General features: G+C 37.6%; 1 protein-coding gene across 1 annotated transcript in view; it reads right to left on the bottom strand.

Annotated features, from left to right (window-relative positions):
* Nucleotides 1-726: 726 nt before the first annotated feature.
* Nucleotides 727-14,401, bottom strand: part of SLC9A3 (solute carrier family 9 member A3) — a gene marked incomplete at both ends in the record, with an annotated part of 53,016 nt that continues 39,341 nt past the window's right edge. The window contains 8 exons of the mRNA XM_082044674.1: nt 727-974; nt 2,301-2,414; nt 4,081-4,156; nt 4,721-4,897; nt 5,417-5,546; nt 6,179-6,294; nt 11,638-11,767; nt 14,092-14,162. Coding sequence (XP_081900800.1) covers nt 727-974; nt 2,301-2,414; nt 4,081-4,156; nt 4,721-4,897; nt 5,417-5,546; nt 6,179-6,294; nt 11,638-11,767; nt 14,092-14,162 — 1,062 coding nt within the window. The remainder of the gene's footprint in view (nt 975-2,300; nt 2,415-4,080; nt 4,157-4,720; nt 4,898-5,416; nt 5,547-6,178; nt 6,295-11,637; nt 11,768-14,091; nt 14,163-14,401) is intronic.

The following is a 14,401-nucleotide window of genomic DNA, read 5'->3' as shown; positions in this document are numbered from 1 at the left end:
CTGAATAAAGACAAATGTTCATAACTGACTCAAGGCTTCTTAACAACAGAATCAAAAATCGTATTCTAATTATGCTAAGAATGAATCTTAGCCCAGCTTATTGCTGATCTAGCCCTGCTACTCCTATTGTATATCTGAATGCAATAGAGTCCAATGGGTTAAATGACTCATCTGACCTCTTATGTGTGAACCATCCTTTGGCACCAGCAAATGAATTTTCTTTCTGAGGCTTCAGACTACTTTGCTTACATCTGTAGACAGTTAACAATGTTACTCAAAAAGACCAATCACTGTCTAAGGGGGTTGAATCAGAATTACCTGATTTCTTGTTAGGAAATTCAGGTACAAATTTTATAATCTAGAACTGACTAATAAAGAAACCTGAAGCCTCTTGAAACTGTTTGCACAGTGTACTGGTATTTGGAATACTATTTTCTTGGCATTTAAAGCATTCAGGCCAAAGCAAAGAGCAGGACCCTTCTCTGATGTAAAAATAACAAGCTATTGGCCCACAAATAGTTGGACAGTTCTTCTGCAGAAGGAAAACACAAAGATGTTTTGTTATTCAAACTGGAAGAAAACAGAAAATGTGCGGTTGTATGGAGAAATCGGGAAGGAAATAGGTGCTCTGGGAAAAGAAAAAGCAGAAAAGTAAGTTTACTTGTCAGTAGACAGGGTTGATAGGAAGGCTGAGTAAATATAAAGGTGATAATATCTTTTAAAATATTACATATGTGTTGATTCTGGGAGAAAAGCTCTGGGTTGGTCCTCTGCACCATCTGCTAGCAGGAAGGAATCTATTGATTTATTGCTGAGTCGGAATGGAGTTAGCCGTCTGAAGTTGTTTGGAGAATATGGGATCTGGACTCGGGCCCTTTGTGATGGTACCACAGTATCTTCACTAGATAACCATGGTGAGAACTTCATGTAGATGCTTTGATCATCATCAGCTGTAAATAGTGGGTTATCAATTCCTAAAAGAAGTTCACAAGTGACAAATACAATTAATCAGAATAATTCCTTGGTAATACAGCAAGATGCTTTCTAAAAGGAGAATGACTATAGTGGGAAAAAAATAGGCTGATATATGCTGGTATATGTGTGACTAAGCCAACATACAAACCACTATATACACACAGGTTGGTCTTTCTACCTTGGTTATTGCTAGTCATTTTGGATTTTTATTAAAGAGAAAAATTGGGTATTATGTCCAATATTCAGTTACGTTTGCGATATCTGGAGACAAAAGATAAAATAAATAAAAGAAGAAATCAGCAAATTTTAAGCAAAATAAAGCACAATAAAAATAACTGCAGAAAATTCAAATCAAAGCCATAAAAAAGAAAAAAAAAATGGAAAAAAATTGCGAAAGCATAAACTGCACAACTTCATAAAAGAATGTGTGTGAGACAGCTAGAGCAGGCCACAGAACAGTCAAGAAGACTTCTAATCTAGATATAAAATTTGTAGTATTCGAACAGAAAAATAGATATTAAAAATGAGCCTAGGTCTTGCATCTTGCCACCCACTTATTTCCGGATTGATTTATAGATGTCTTTATATATTCTCAGACAAAAAAAATTGTCATGGAACAGTGAGGAGGCTGTATCAGTGTGTCTGCCCAAAGAGTACAGATACAAGTATTTTTCTTCACTGTATGTACCATGTTACCCATGAAGTATACAATGGCATGCCAAACCCACAAAAATGCTAAAGAGAAACACTAAATTTTCAAACTTTATAAATCATATAATGTATTTTCTGTTATTTATAGTGATACACTTTCAATCTGATATTTTGGAGCTATTCAGGGCTGAAACACAAGTCCAATGAATATTCCAGGAATGCTTCAAATCTGCCCTTTTCAGTGACATCTATGAGGCTGTAAGGATCTGTGGGAGTTGTGAATTTAAGAGGAGATATCCTGCCTGAAAGAAGCAGGATGAAATTTATCGCAACAAAGTGCTTCAAGTGCAAGTAGAAAACATTTCCAAAGGACTAGTATTATCTGGTCTTGTGAGGCAGGAAAACTCTAAAATAACATTTTCTGTTGCTAGATATAATTAGTGGGTTTAGGTCTGGTTTAGACAGTCATGGCCACAACCTCTATAAATAGCAAAGTTGATGCTGTCCATACTTCTGGATATCCAAGGCTTGTTATCTGTCAAAATTAATATTAAGCAAATATATTTTCTAAGAGGACATAAATTAACAAAACATACACACCAAATCAGCAGCATTTCTAGTATTTTTTTTAACATTTGAGAAAAAAAAAATCTGTAGGTAAATAATATTTTTACCAGTAGGTGTATCTGTGAAATTTTGCTTTGTCACATTAGCCAGGAAATCAACTCCTTTGCCTAGATGCAAAGTTTCATAATCATTATTTTCTTCTGATTCAGAAAACTCCAAATCTGGAAAAAAAAAAAGAAAAAAGTCAAATTTGATTAGACATTTTTGTCAGTTCCAATAGAAGATGCTATTTCATAATATTTTGATGCTGCCATACTTATCAAAAAAACATCAATAACAAGGCTCTATATAAGGGCAAAATTTAATCAATAATTTTAGCACTGAAATGTGAATGTATATAGAGTTTGCAGCTTACATACCAATTACATCAAGAAACTCAGCACAGGCATGTGGCTTGCATTATTATCTAGTGCTATGATAGCGAGAGGTTTCACACTCTGGCTAAGCTTTGGTTATCAGAATTGTCTGTTTTCCTGGGACTGAAACAAACCAACCTATGACATCATAGCACTGTTGCTGCTGTGTTTTGTGTCTTAAATGCTCGCGAATTGACAAATGTCATTCCAATATAGTGACCAGTCACTGCATTTTCACCATTTGATGGAGGTCAGCATTAGTATCCTGACTGATTTCAAACCTGGTGAGGCCATTGCTACTTCTGCTTCAGTAGAACCGGTTTTACAACAGCTCCTGAACCACTTGTTAAGACTGTCTTCCAATGAAGCTTTCTTTTTCCAGGTAGAGGATGACATTGATACGCAGTGTTCTTTGACAAGACAGCACAGAATGACTCACTTAAAAGTATTCAGAAAGCTCTTCCTATGCAAAAGATTCTAGAATATTACACTTATTCAGTAAGCCTGTGTTGCCCCTGTCAGTCACAGAAATAATGCTCAGAAAATTATTCAAAGAACATACATAAAGAAAAAGATCTTTGCTTGGAGCTACTGAGAAAAGATAGATCCCTCTCTACTTGACTTCATTTCTCTTTAAAATCAAGAGGCTGCGTGCGTACACAGAGGAGAGAACACAAATAAGAGTTAGTTCAGTGGCTTTTAAACCACATTTCATTTTTAAGTGACACATTTTATAATTACATAGCAAACATATAGATGTCTATCACATCTTGCTATGAGTGACATTAATGCCAAAAGATAAAGGAATTTGGGGCTTTACATGCAAAACTTTTTTTTTTTTTTTCCCTAGGCCAGTCAGCTTCAGATCACACTTTCAAGGCTGACTAATTTGATAGATTTGTGCATGAAGGGTGAATCAGTGCTGGCCTCGGACCATGTATTCCTTTCAAAGTTACACACTCCTTAAGTTCTAATGTGCTTGCTTAGTGTCAATCTGATTCAGACCCTTCCAAACAAATGAAACTTTAATTCAAATTGGAATGTCATCACAACTACTTAATTTTATATTGCATGGTGTGCTGGGCAGACATATTCTGCTGTGATGAAAAAGAAAAATGTTAGCAAAAGTTGCACTGTGCAGCTTATCCAAAAGCAAGCTGAAAGTTCATCTACTTTGTAGCCAATGCATTGTTTTGTTTTCAACATTTAAATGTGATATTTTAAAAAGATGAGTAAAAAAGCCAATTAAAATTTGGTTTGTCATCCAGCTGCCTGGAAAAACAACTTCTAAATCATTGAGACGCTGCATTTAAGAATGGAGCAGATCTCCACACTTAATTCTGAATTATGGCTAGAAGTCCCTTTTTAGTATCAGCTTCACTGTTACATATCACAAATTTTTCAATGATACTTTACTGACAGTGAAGCTGGTAAAATACAGATAATGAAACTGGTCTAAGAGTCTTTTTACCTTTTTCCTTCAAAGTAAAATCTTGTACTGGATTTTCTGAAGATATTGTTCCATTTGGTATGGCACTGCTGTTTCGCTGAAAGAAAACAAAGTTACCAAAATGCTATCTTCATCAGATAGCAATGGCAGTGACATCCTTTGAAATCATGAGTTCAGCAGCATAACCCTGAAATCTGTTGTACTCTTTGTTTGACACTCAATATGGTTGTCATTAGTTTCCCCCCTACATACATACTTACTACAGGAAAAGAAAGGAACTTCGGCCCTTTGTATGCTGTGTGTTCCCTCTTAGTTTCATGCAAATTTTCTGGAATTCTCTATGCTGTAGCGTTACCCTGATATATCTACCCTTCAACATCTCCCCACAGTGTTGAAGCATGGCTCAAGGTTTGTTGTTTTTCAAGTGACTGAAAATCTCTCGCCCAGAAGAAGAGACCCAAAGCACAGCGAAAAGCAGCATGTGAGAAGATGTCCCTTGAGTTATCTCATAGTTTAATATCTTCTTGCTTAGGCCTTAATTCATGAAGTTCTATAGGGCAAAGCTAAATACAGGATGTAGGACCCTTCAGAGTCCTCTCTACCCTCCCCACCCCTGTGTATAATAGGCAGCTACTCTTGGGTCCTTGTGAAAGTATTTTACCCTTTTTTGGCCCCGGTCTCGCTTGTGGATTTTATTGAGCTTCTTGGCATTGTTTATTCCTAGTTTGGTACTCTTGAAAGATTCTAAGCGCTTCCTCATTGTTCTGTGGAAAATCTCCTTGTCCTGTTTCTCATCTTCACTGTGCATGATCTCATGTCGACTGTATAGGTGTTTGTGCTGTGGCCAGGAAGGGAAGACAATATTCATTTATTTAGAAATACAGTTGGAAGCCCTGAATCCATGCATTCAATCAGTGTCATGAAAATGTAAACAACTCCATTAAAAAGAATAAACCAAAAACAAGTCTGAAGGCAGTAATGAAACTCCTGTTTTTCTTTCTCTTTCTTCACCGTGAAACATGCATAAGTCCAGGAATTTTAAGTACGTAAAAGTGACTGTCATTCAAACTAAGCCTCTCCCTAGAGGTGTCTGAATCACTTCAGCTGATACACGTCATTTAATTCTGCTTTAGAACCTATAATGGACCCAGTTCTGCTTTCCACTGGCCCCAGTGAAATCAAAGGCACTAGTTCTGTTAAAGAGGCATGATCATAAATAAGAAAGAATATAGACAAAGCATATCTTCCTCAAAGGTGAAAATTTTGCCGATGGGTTATTTGCTTTTGAGTTTTGCTCCCAAGTTTTGCTTCCTGATGTCTCCTAGTTTTACATTGGAAAACAGTCCCATGCACTCACCTCCTGCCTGGGTTTATACAGGTACTGCTGTAGGGTGTGATGAGCAATGGTGTCTTCTGTATCCCGGATACTTTTCCTCCTCTGCTCTAAAGCTTGCATGTCAAGGCAAACTGGTCCAGTTTTGTCCCTCCTGAAGAAGAATAAAATACATATACAGCAGGTTTAAAAACCAGTAGTCACTGAAAAGGAAGAAAAAACAGGAAAAGGGGAAAAGATAGGGAAAAATGAAGATTAAAAAAAAAAAAAAAAAGGAAAAGTCAAAATTGGCTAAATGAAAATGAATGAGCAAATATCTAATGAGAAATGTGAAACAGTTATTGTTTTTTGTCCTTCAGGTGTGTGTAGCATTATTTTCCTCAGTTTACAAGACACATGGTCTGTTTGTTGAAAGAATCATGGAAGAGTTAGGGAAGGAGCAATTTTTTTGCTTGCATCTCTCCTGGGTTTTTCTGAACCAGACACAGAAATGACATCTAGCTCTGTCTATAGCAGCTGGTAAAGAAAAGGCCCATGAAGCAATGTTAACATGAATGCCCACTTCATCTTACCAGCCTTTACTGCAAAAACTTGTTTGTGTGTAAGATGCAACTATATAACTGTATATTTTATGTGGGAGAAAAGATTAACTGAATTTCAAAAAAGTAGTGAATGAAACCCCTGTAATTTGCATTTTTCAAAATTTATAACACTGTTTCCGTTTCCTCAGATATAACATGAAAAAACCCACATCAAAACCCCCCACAATCAGTCTACATAACTTACAGTAAATAAGAGACAGAACTTTCCACAGTACTTGGGCGTGGGGTGCTGAAATCCACATTTACCATGTTGTCTGTACTTGGAGAACGTATAAATGCCAAGGAACCTCTACGTTCTCCCTGGCCACAAGAAGAAACAAGACATATTACGATTGTAAACACCTTGGGCAAAATGTGTATCAGAAAATGTGGATAATTTGTGAGGCTGCTGTATGCAAATGGCACAAGAAACAGGTGATGATAAGGTATATTTAGGTAATGAATACAAACCATTTTTTCATGTTATGACTTCTTTACATTGAGTGACCTTATCCCAATGAACAAAGCTAGGAGAAAAACTATTCCACTCTTGTAAATTGATTTTGAGGAGGTAAGTGAATTCTTAGCTCTTAACCTGTTTGGAAATTATTTCCTTGCCTTTTTGTAGTCAAACTCCTTTCTCTTCACAGACCCTTTCAGGGATGGACCTTTTACTTTGCACCACATTGCAAACCAAGTACATACAGATATCTATGCAGATTTTTATGAGTCAACACATCACTGCACTAACAGCAGTGTTTTCAAACGTACAACACTTACTTTCTTGTTCTCTACGAGACTGGAAGCTGCAAATGTTAAGTGGTGGTAGAAGTCTACAAGACTATTTTAAACTGATTATGGCATAAAGAGATGAGATACTAAAGAGATGACATTTACTTTCAGTTCTAAAACTAGTGTCACAGAAATGAATGCTGGCAAAGCTCAGATTTATGTCTCCACAGCTTTCCCTAGTGCTTCCATAATCTCCTGTTTACATGGCAGAATCACAGAATATTAGGGATTGGAAGGGACCTTGAAAGATCATCTAGTCCAATCCCCCTGCTGTCGGAGGAACACCTAGATGAAGTTACACAGGAAGGCATCCAGGTGGATTTTGAATGTCTCCAGACAAGGAGACTCCACAACCTCCCTGGGCAGCCTGTTCCAGTGTTCTGTCACCCTCATTGTAAAAGAAGTTCCTTCTCATATTTAAGTGGAACGTCCTATGTTCCACTTTGTACCCACTGCCCCTTGTCCTATCATTGGTTGTCACCCAGAAGAGCCTGGCTCCATCCTCCTGACACTCACCCTTTACATATTTATAAACATTAATAAGGTCACCCCTCAGTCTCCTCCAAGCTAAAGAGACCCAACTCCCTCAGCCTTTTCTTATAAGGGAGATGCTCCACTCCTTTAATCATCTTTGTGGCCCTGCACTGGACTCTTTCAATCAGTTCCACGTCCTTCTTGAACTGAGGGGCCCAGAACTGGTCACAATATTCCAGATACGGTCTCGCCAGGGCAGAGTAGAGGGGGAGAAGAACCTCTCTTGACCGACTAACCACACCCCTTCTAATACACCCCAGGATGTCATTGGCCTTCTTGGCCATAAAGGCACAGTGGTCATCCTGCTCATGGTCATCCTGCTGTCCATCAGGACTCCCAGGTCCCTTTCCCCTACACTGCTCTCCAACAGGTCATTCCCAAACTTATGCTGGTACCTGGGGTTTTTCTTGCCCAGATGCAAGACTCAAGACACTTGCCCTGGTTATACTTCATTAAATTTTTCCGCACCCAACTCTCCAGCCTGTCCAGCTCTCGCTAGATGGCAGCACAGCCTTCTGGTGTGTCAGCCACTCCTCCCAGTTTGGTGTCATCAGCAAACTTGCTGACAGTGCACTCTATTCCCTCATCCAAGTCATTGATGAATATATTGAATAGTACTGGACCCGGTACTGACCTTTGGGGGACTCCACTAGATACAGGCCTCCAACAGGCCTCTGCCCCATTGCCCACACTGGCTTCTTTCCTTCAGCCAGTTCACAGTCCACCTCACTACCCAATCATCCAGTCTACAGTCTCTCAGTTTAGCAGCGAAGATGCTGTGGAAGACGGTGTCAAATGCTTTACTGAAATCAAGATAGACCACATCCACTGCTTTGCCATCATCTGTCCATGTGGTTATGTCCTCATAAAAGGCTATGAGGTTGGTTAAGCATGACTTCCCCTTGGTGAAGCCGTGTTGACTGCACTTAATGACCCTCTTATCCTTGATATGCCTAGAGATGGCACAAAGGATAAGTTGTTCCACCACCTTTCCAGGAATAGAGGTGGGGCCGACTGGTCTATAGTTACCCAGGTCTTCCTTCTTGCCCTTTTTGAAGACTGGAATGACATTTGCTTTCCTCTAGTCCTCAGGCACCTCTCCTGTTTTGCATGACTTGGCAAAAATGATGGAGAGTGGCCTAACAATGACTTCATCCAGCTCCCTCAGCACCCATGGATGCATCCCATCAGGACCCATGGATTTATGGATGTCCAGATTGCTCAACTGGTCCCTAACCCAGTCCTCATCAACCAAGGCAGACTTGTCCATTGTCCTGACTTCCTCTGGGGCCTCAGTGGTATGGGGCTCCTCAAAACAGCTTCCGGCAGAGTAGACAGTGACAAAGAAGGCATTCAGTAACTCTGCCTTCTCTGTATCTTCTATCACCAGGGCACCCACTTCGTTCGTCAGTGGGCCTACATTGCCTCTAGTGTTAGTTTTATCTGCCATGTATTTGAAGAAGCTCTTTCTGTTGGCTTTGACTCCCCTCACAAGGTTTGATTCTAAGGAGGCCTTAGCTTTCCTAGTTGCCTTCCTGCATCCTCTGACAACAGCGTTATATTCTTCCCAAGTGGCCAGCCCCTCCTTCCACGACCTGTAAACTCTCCTCTTGCACTTGAGTTTGCTCAGCAGTTCCCTATTTAACCAAGCAGGTCTCCTGGTATGATGAAAGGCAGTTGTTGAGTGACATTGTGGTAACATAGGCTGGACCCATCTATGATTCTGAATCACAGCAGAAAGAAATAATGTAGCAGGTGTCTACATTTTAAACTGTAATAAAAAGTACACCAAGAAAAAACATCTCCCTTGCAGAATACTGAAAGACATTTTGTCTACCTTTCTCCAGCTCTAACTGTATTGGCTCCCTGTTACATTTCATATTCATAGACCAAATGAAGCAGATGTTTCCTTTTACTGTGGGAGACTCACACATGTTACAGTAGTATGTTTTGGATCAGATCAGTGGCATTAAGAAGTACAGTCTGGCCTCTGTGGGCAGAAAACTTCCAAGAAGAAAATAAAAATTCTGGGTCAGTATCATCCTGTCCATTTTCTTAAGTGCATCTGACTTTCTTTTCAAATCAAGTTTAATGCTTCATACATACATCATATCATATCATATCATATCATATCATATCATATCATATCATCATATCATATCATATCATATCATATCATATCATATCATAATCAGTGGAGGAATTTTGGTCAGAAGTTATGACCTGTAAGTATTTTAAGTTGCTTGTATTCACTTGCTCTGGATTATTTTCATTTTGCCTGGTTTAGGCTCTCCACTCTCAACTGTAAGGAATTTATTTAGGTTCTGACCGAACTCTTTCAAGCTCTTGTTTATTGTACAAATGCAGCATAACAGCAGAGCTGAAAAAAAAGAAAAAAAATACAAAATACTTTTTTAACTCCTCAGTTTAAAGGGAGAAGAGAGTAACTGGGGGAGGCAGAACTTCACTCTTCCTGGAAGAAACGGCTTCAATTTCTATGTCAGTTTGTAAGTCACAGATGTTTATCTTAAATATTTATTTCAGAAGTCAAGGAAAAGTAGTTAAAGCAGTGTATCACCGAAGCAAAAATTAATGTGAGAAAGTTGTAGTGACTTTAGGATTCGCAAAACATGACTAATCAGGCATATTAACATAACTAATTTCCACTGGAAGAAACTATGTTGCAAGTCTTTTGTAGAATCTGGAAAACTTTTCATTTCTATGTCTATTATTATCAGATCAGTAGACATTTGCCAATAGAATTTCTCTGCAAGGTACAATATATGCAGATAGTATTTAGACTAGGGTAGCAAAAGTCAATTTCCTTGTATTATGAACTGTAACTAAGGTACAATGAAAAAGGTAAGTCTCATAAAAAATTAATAACTTAAATTTAATCTGACATTATTGTATGGGATTCAAGACATTCTTTGGTAAAGATTCTGGGCCTAAATCTATAGAGCTTAGTGATCTATAGAGCCCTTTGCATCTGTTAAAGAGAATAAATACTGTCATGAACCTACTGAACAGGTTCAGCAGTGAATCTGAACATGATTCTCATAGTCATCAGCATCAAAGTCATTATCTAGCTTTCTTTCTCTGAGGTACAAACCAGAAAACACCGTGAGAAATAAAATTAGTTCTTGAGTTCAAATGGTCTCAAAACTGAATGGGTAATTTACAAAATCTCAAAAGGAAGTCTTTGCTTGTATTGTGAACCACCCCCCATTTTTCACACTAACATAATTTCCTAATTTCATCTTATTTTCTGAATACTATCTTTGTAATTCTGTGTTTCGTTGGAAGAGTCTGCCTGGATACAACTCATTTTTTAAAAAAAAAGATTAGTAGTATCAGTCCTAGAAATAGTGTTTATTTTAATTAAATAAATTAGCAGTTCTCTCCACCTAGCTGTGAAAATGAGTTTACTTGGAGATTATGGGCACAGAAAGATTATAACTTCAAAGATCACTATTTAAAATACTCAATTTAAAATAATCCTCTACAATATAGGAATACTGCACGTTTCTGGTGATTTGAAATAAGGTGGCCAGTTTCACACTGAGGAAAATCACAAATTCTTATACAATCTGTTAACATTGCTCCAGTCTGGGAACAGTACTCCTGCAGAAGGCCGATAACTTCCTTCCATTCTGTAACTTCAAAAATTTCTCATATTGCAGGTCTTAAGTTTCTCTCACTTCACAATGCTGTAATTGCACTTGATATCTGTAGTGTATCACTTTAACCTCAGCTTTTGAAGTATGAGTGTTATGATTCCATTGAGCTAAAGTTACCCTTCCTGATTTTTATTCTATAACTGTGATCTGGCAGAATGAGATTATAGAAGTCCACTACTTGGATCATATATCCACAGCATTTGAAAGCGAGCTTTTTCAAATCAGATTTCTCATCACATACAGCCACTGTTCTATAGGACCCAGACTCTGTTGACACATTTAGAAAGACAGTAGCTTGCCTGATCCCTTTGGAATTACAGTATTTTTTTTTCATACAATGAATATAGAAAGAAAGTTATTTGGTAAATCTAACAGACTGACATAAGTAAAATATATTCATACTTGAGAATCAGGCATTATACTGTCAACTACAGCCACTCAAACAGGTGATAGAGACTCAAAACACATTTAGAAAAAAAAGAGCAGAGCAGAAGTGAAAATAGCTGTCTTTTAAATATCTCTTGCAATATATCAACTTTAGGTTATATCATAAATTAAAACAAAAAAAAAAAGCAAAGACAAAGACAAAAACAAAAACAAACAAACAAAAACTACAAAACATCAATGACGCTGTATGTCAACAAGTGTTCATAAGTACCTCAGCCACATAGCTAATTGCATCCTTCAAGTTGAGTTCATGGAAAACATTAAGGATCTGGTCTCTTGATTTTTGAGCAGACCTTCTCATCAGTACTTTACTGAGGAATTTCCTATCAAAATTGGTCCACCTGATAATTTAAAGAAACCATGTTAATGGCAACAAGCAATTTTAGTTTCACAGCATTTTTTAGTTTAGCATAAATGATATTTTTGTGAGTTAAGCACTTTTGAAAAAATGGTAAACACAGCAATGTGAGGAATTTGTGTTTTGGAGCTTTCAATTAGCATTTAAAGAAAGTTAAGGAAAAGCCTGCTACAGAGTGATGCAGCTGTCACAAAGCATTTAATAGGTTAACTTGCCAAGTGCTACTACAACAGCAAGAGTGCTATGATTACAGTATCCCATTCCAGAATCACTTTATACTCTGGGAGATCATGCTACCTTATTTTTCTACTTCTGATGATGCATTGTTATATCTAATAGCTTCATTCTAGAAGTTTAATCTTCTTTTCTCCTTTGGAAGGGAATCTGCTTTTCCCCAGTTGTATAGTAGAAGAGCCAGCCTAGAAAATCAGTTCACAACAACAGTGCCCTTCCAAAAGCACTTCTAGAGGGCCTTATTCATGACATCTGCATACTCTGGGGGAGAGAGGTGATGTATATTTTCTGTGATTTACACTTCCAAGCTTGTCTGATAGCAGGATATCTGCCAGTTAATATTTAGGCTCCAGAAGATAAAGGCTGCTTTGCTCTCATCTGCCTTCCTCAAGATTTTCTCTAAAGGGCATGAGGCAACTTTGGAGACTACTATTCAAAGTGATTCTATCCATCTTGCCCAATGGCTATTTTAAGTTTATGACTTTTTATTCAGGTTGTTGAAACCTTTTTGTTGTTACACATTATTCACAGAATTGATAACTATTCCTCTTCTCTAGCCAGGTCATCTGAGAAGCAGCCTCTAATTGAGGCTGCCACACCTAACCACATCAGTGAGGATGCTTGGGTCTGGCATTTTTTTGAAGAAGCAGCATTTTGATGTACATATAGTCCAAAAGATGCAGACTTAGGGTGGTCTCTTTCAAAATACATTAGTCATTCAAACCACACACTCAGCCATGAGTCTACATTAAGCTACTCCTTCTCTTGTTACTCAGGGAAATTATCTTCTGACATCTGAGTCAAACTCTAATCTGAGATTTAAAAATATCTAGCCCCATCTTCAAGACAGTATTTCAAAACTAGGCATATATTCCCCTGTATTTTAGCCTGCTGAAATTAATTACCAAAAAGAAAAAAAATTCTAGACCAAAAGGAAAAGGATGTTCTATTTGAGAAACCTCATGAAAATTCTTCACTGCATAAATGAACAAAGAGCAAAAGGAAATGAAGGAGACTGTCCCTGTAACTGGGTAGAGACAGGTGAGCAACTGCTTGAGTTTGGATACAATCTAGCTCCAGCCTGTGAGTTGTATAGTTATATGAGCATAATGCTAAACCTAAGCTAATATACTCAGCTTCTCAGCAAGGGTTAGGAGAGTCCTTTGCAGAAAGCTGACACAACCATATGGCTTTTGGATTGGAACTGACATGTTGAGTCAGCAGGACATTAGCAGGTCAGAACTGTGACTGTCTGCACCTATAAAATGACCTAACTTCAGGGAGGGAACTGCCTAACCTTAAATAAACTCTTAAAGATACGCAGATTTAATGGTTTTGGGGGTTGGTGGGTTTTTTTGTTGGTTTGGTTTGTTTTTTTGGTTTGGTTTGGTTTGGTTTTGGGGTTTTTTTTCCACATTTATTCATCTAGATTATGGAAGTCTGCCCATCATTATGGTAACGCTTCACATGTACTTTAAAGAAAATGGTGTCTATATCTTTCAGCTGAATAATTCTGCTTCTCTCAAGATGAATCAACTATAAACAGAGGGGGATGGAAATGACCCATAGTTATAATTATTGATTTCAAACTAACAGACTTAAACTATCCAAGTAATTTCAAGGCACCCTATGCCATCACTTTCAGGTGTTGAACCCATCCTTTGTAGAAATAGGATAAACAACTAGCATTGCCATAGTTGAGTTTTTTAGTGTTTCCACACACAAATAATGTTCGTTAAATGCACTATTACATGGAAAGATCAATATGAACATTTTAGGGTAAATCTTGTGAAAATGGACAATCCTAAAACCTTGAGAGAAGCTGACCCCTGGATGTGAACTCAGACATTTGCAAGGGCCTAATCTAAACTGTGGAAGAAAAATAATACATTCCAGTGTAGGGGGAAAAATAAACTATTTTCATATTTGCTATATTTCCAGTATTTTCAGTATATAACCTTGTAAACTACATTTGACATCCTGCTGTCCCTAAACTCACAGGCTTGAAAAGTCATAATTTACAGATAAGATTTCCTAGCAGTATTTCAACATTCCAAGTTAGTTACTACTTACTTGTCTCTCAGATAATTATGTCCTATTTGTCCAGAAATGTCTTCTATAGCAGAAAGAATGTGATCAAAGGCCTAGGAAAGTGAATTTGGAATTAATATGTTTACAGAAATAAAAAACATATTTAGAAAATAACTCTGTTTATGTCATGTTAGACCAGGTGACTATGCAGAATAATTTTCTTGTTGCTAAGCAGATTTTCTTCCCATTTACAGAAATACTAACTACTATATGCTTTTCTTCAAAGGTCCTGATATTTCTAACATGTTCTTTACAAATTCACTAACTATTCTTGAATTACAAAGGTCTCAGC

Source organism: Streptopelia decaocto (genome assembly GCF_964273445.1).
Source record: "Streptopelia decaocto genome assembly, chromosome: 2".
NCBI lineage: Eukaryota > Metazoa > Chordata > Aves > Columbiformes > Columbidae > Streptopelia > Streptopelia decaocto.
This window is presented reverse-complemented; position numbering and strand designations above follow the sequence as displayed.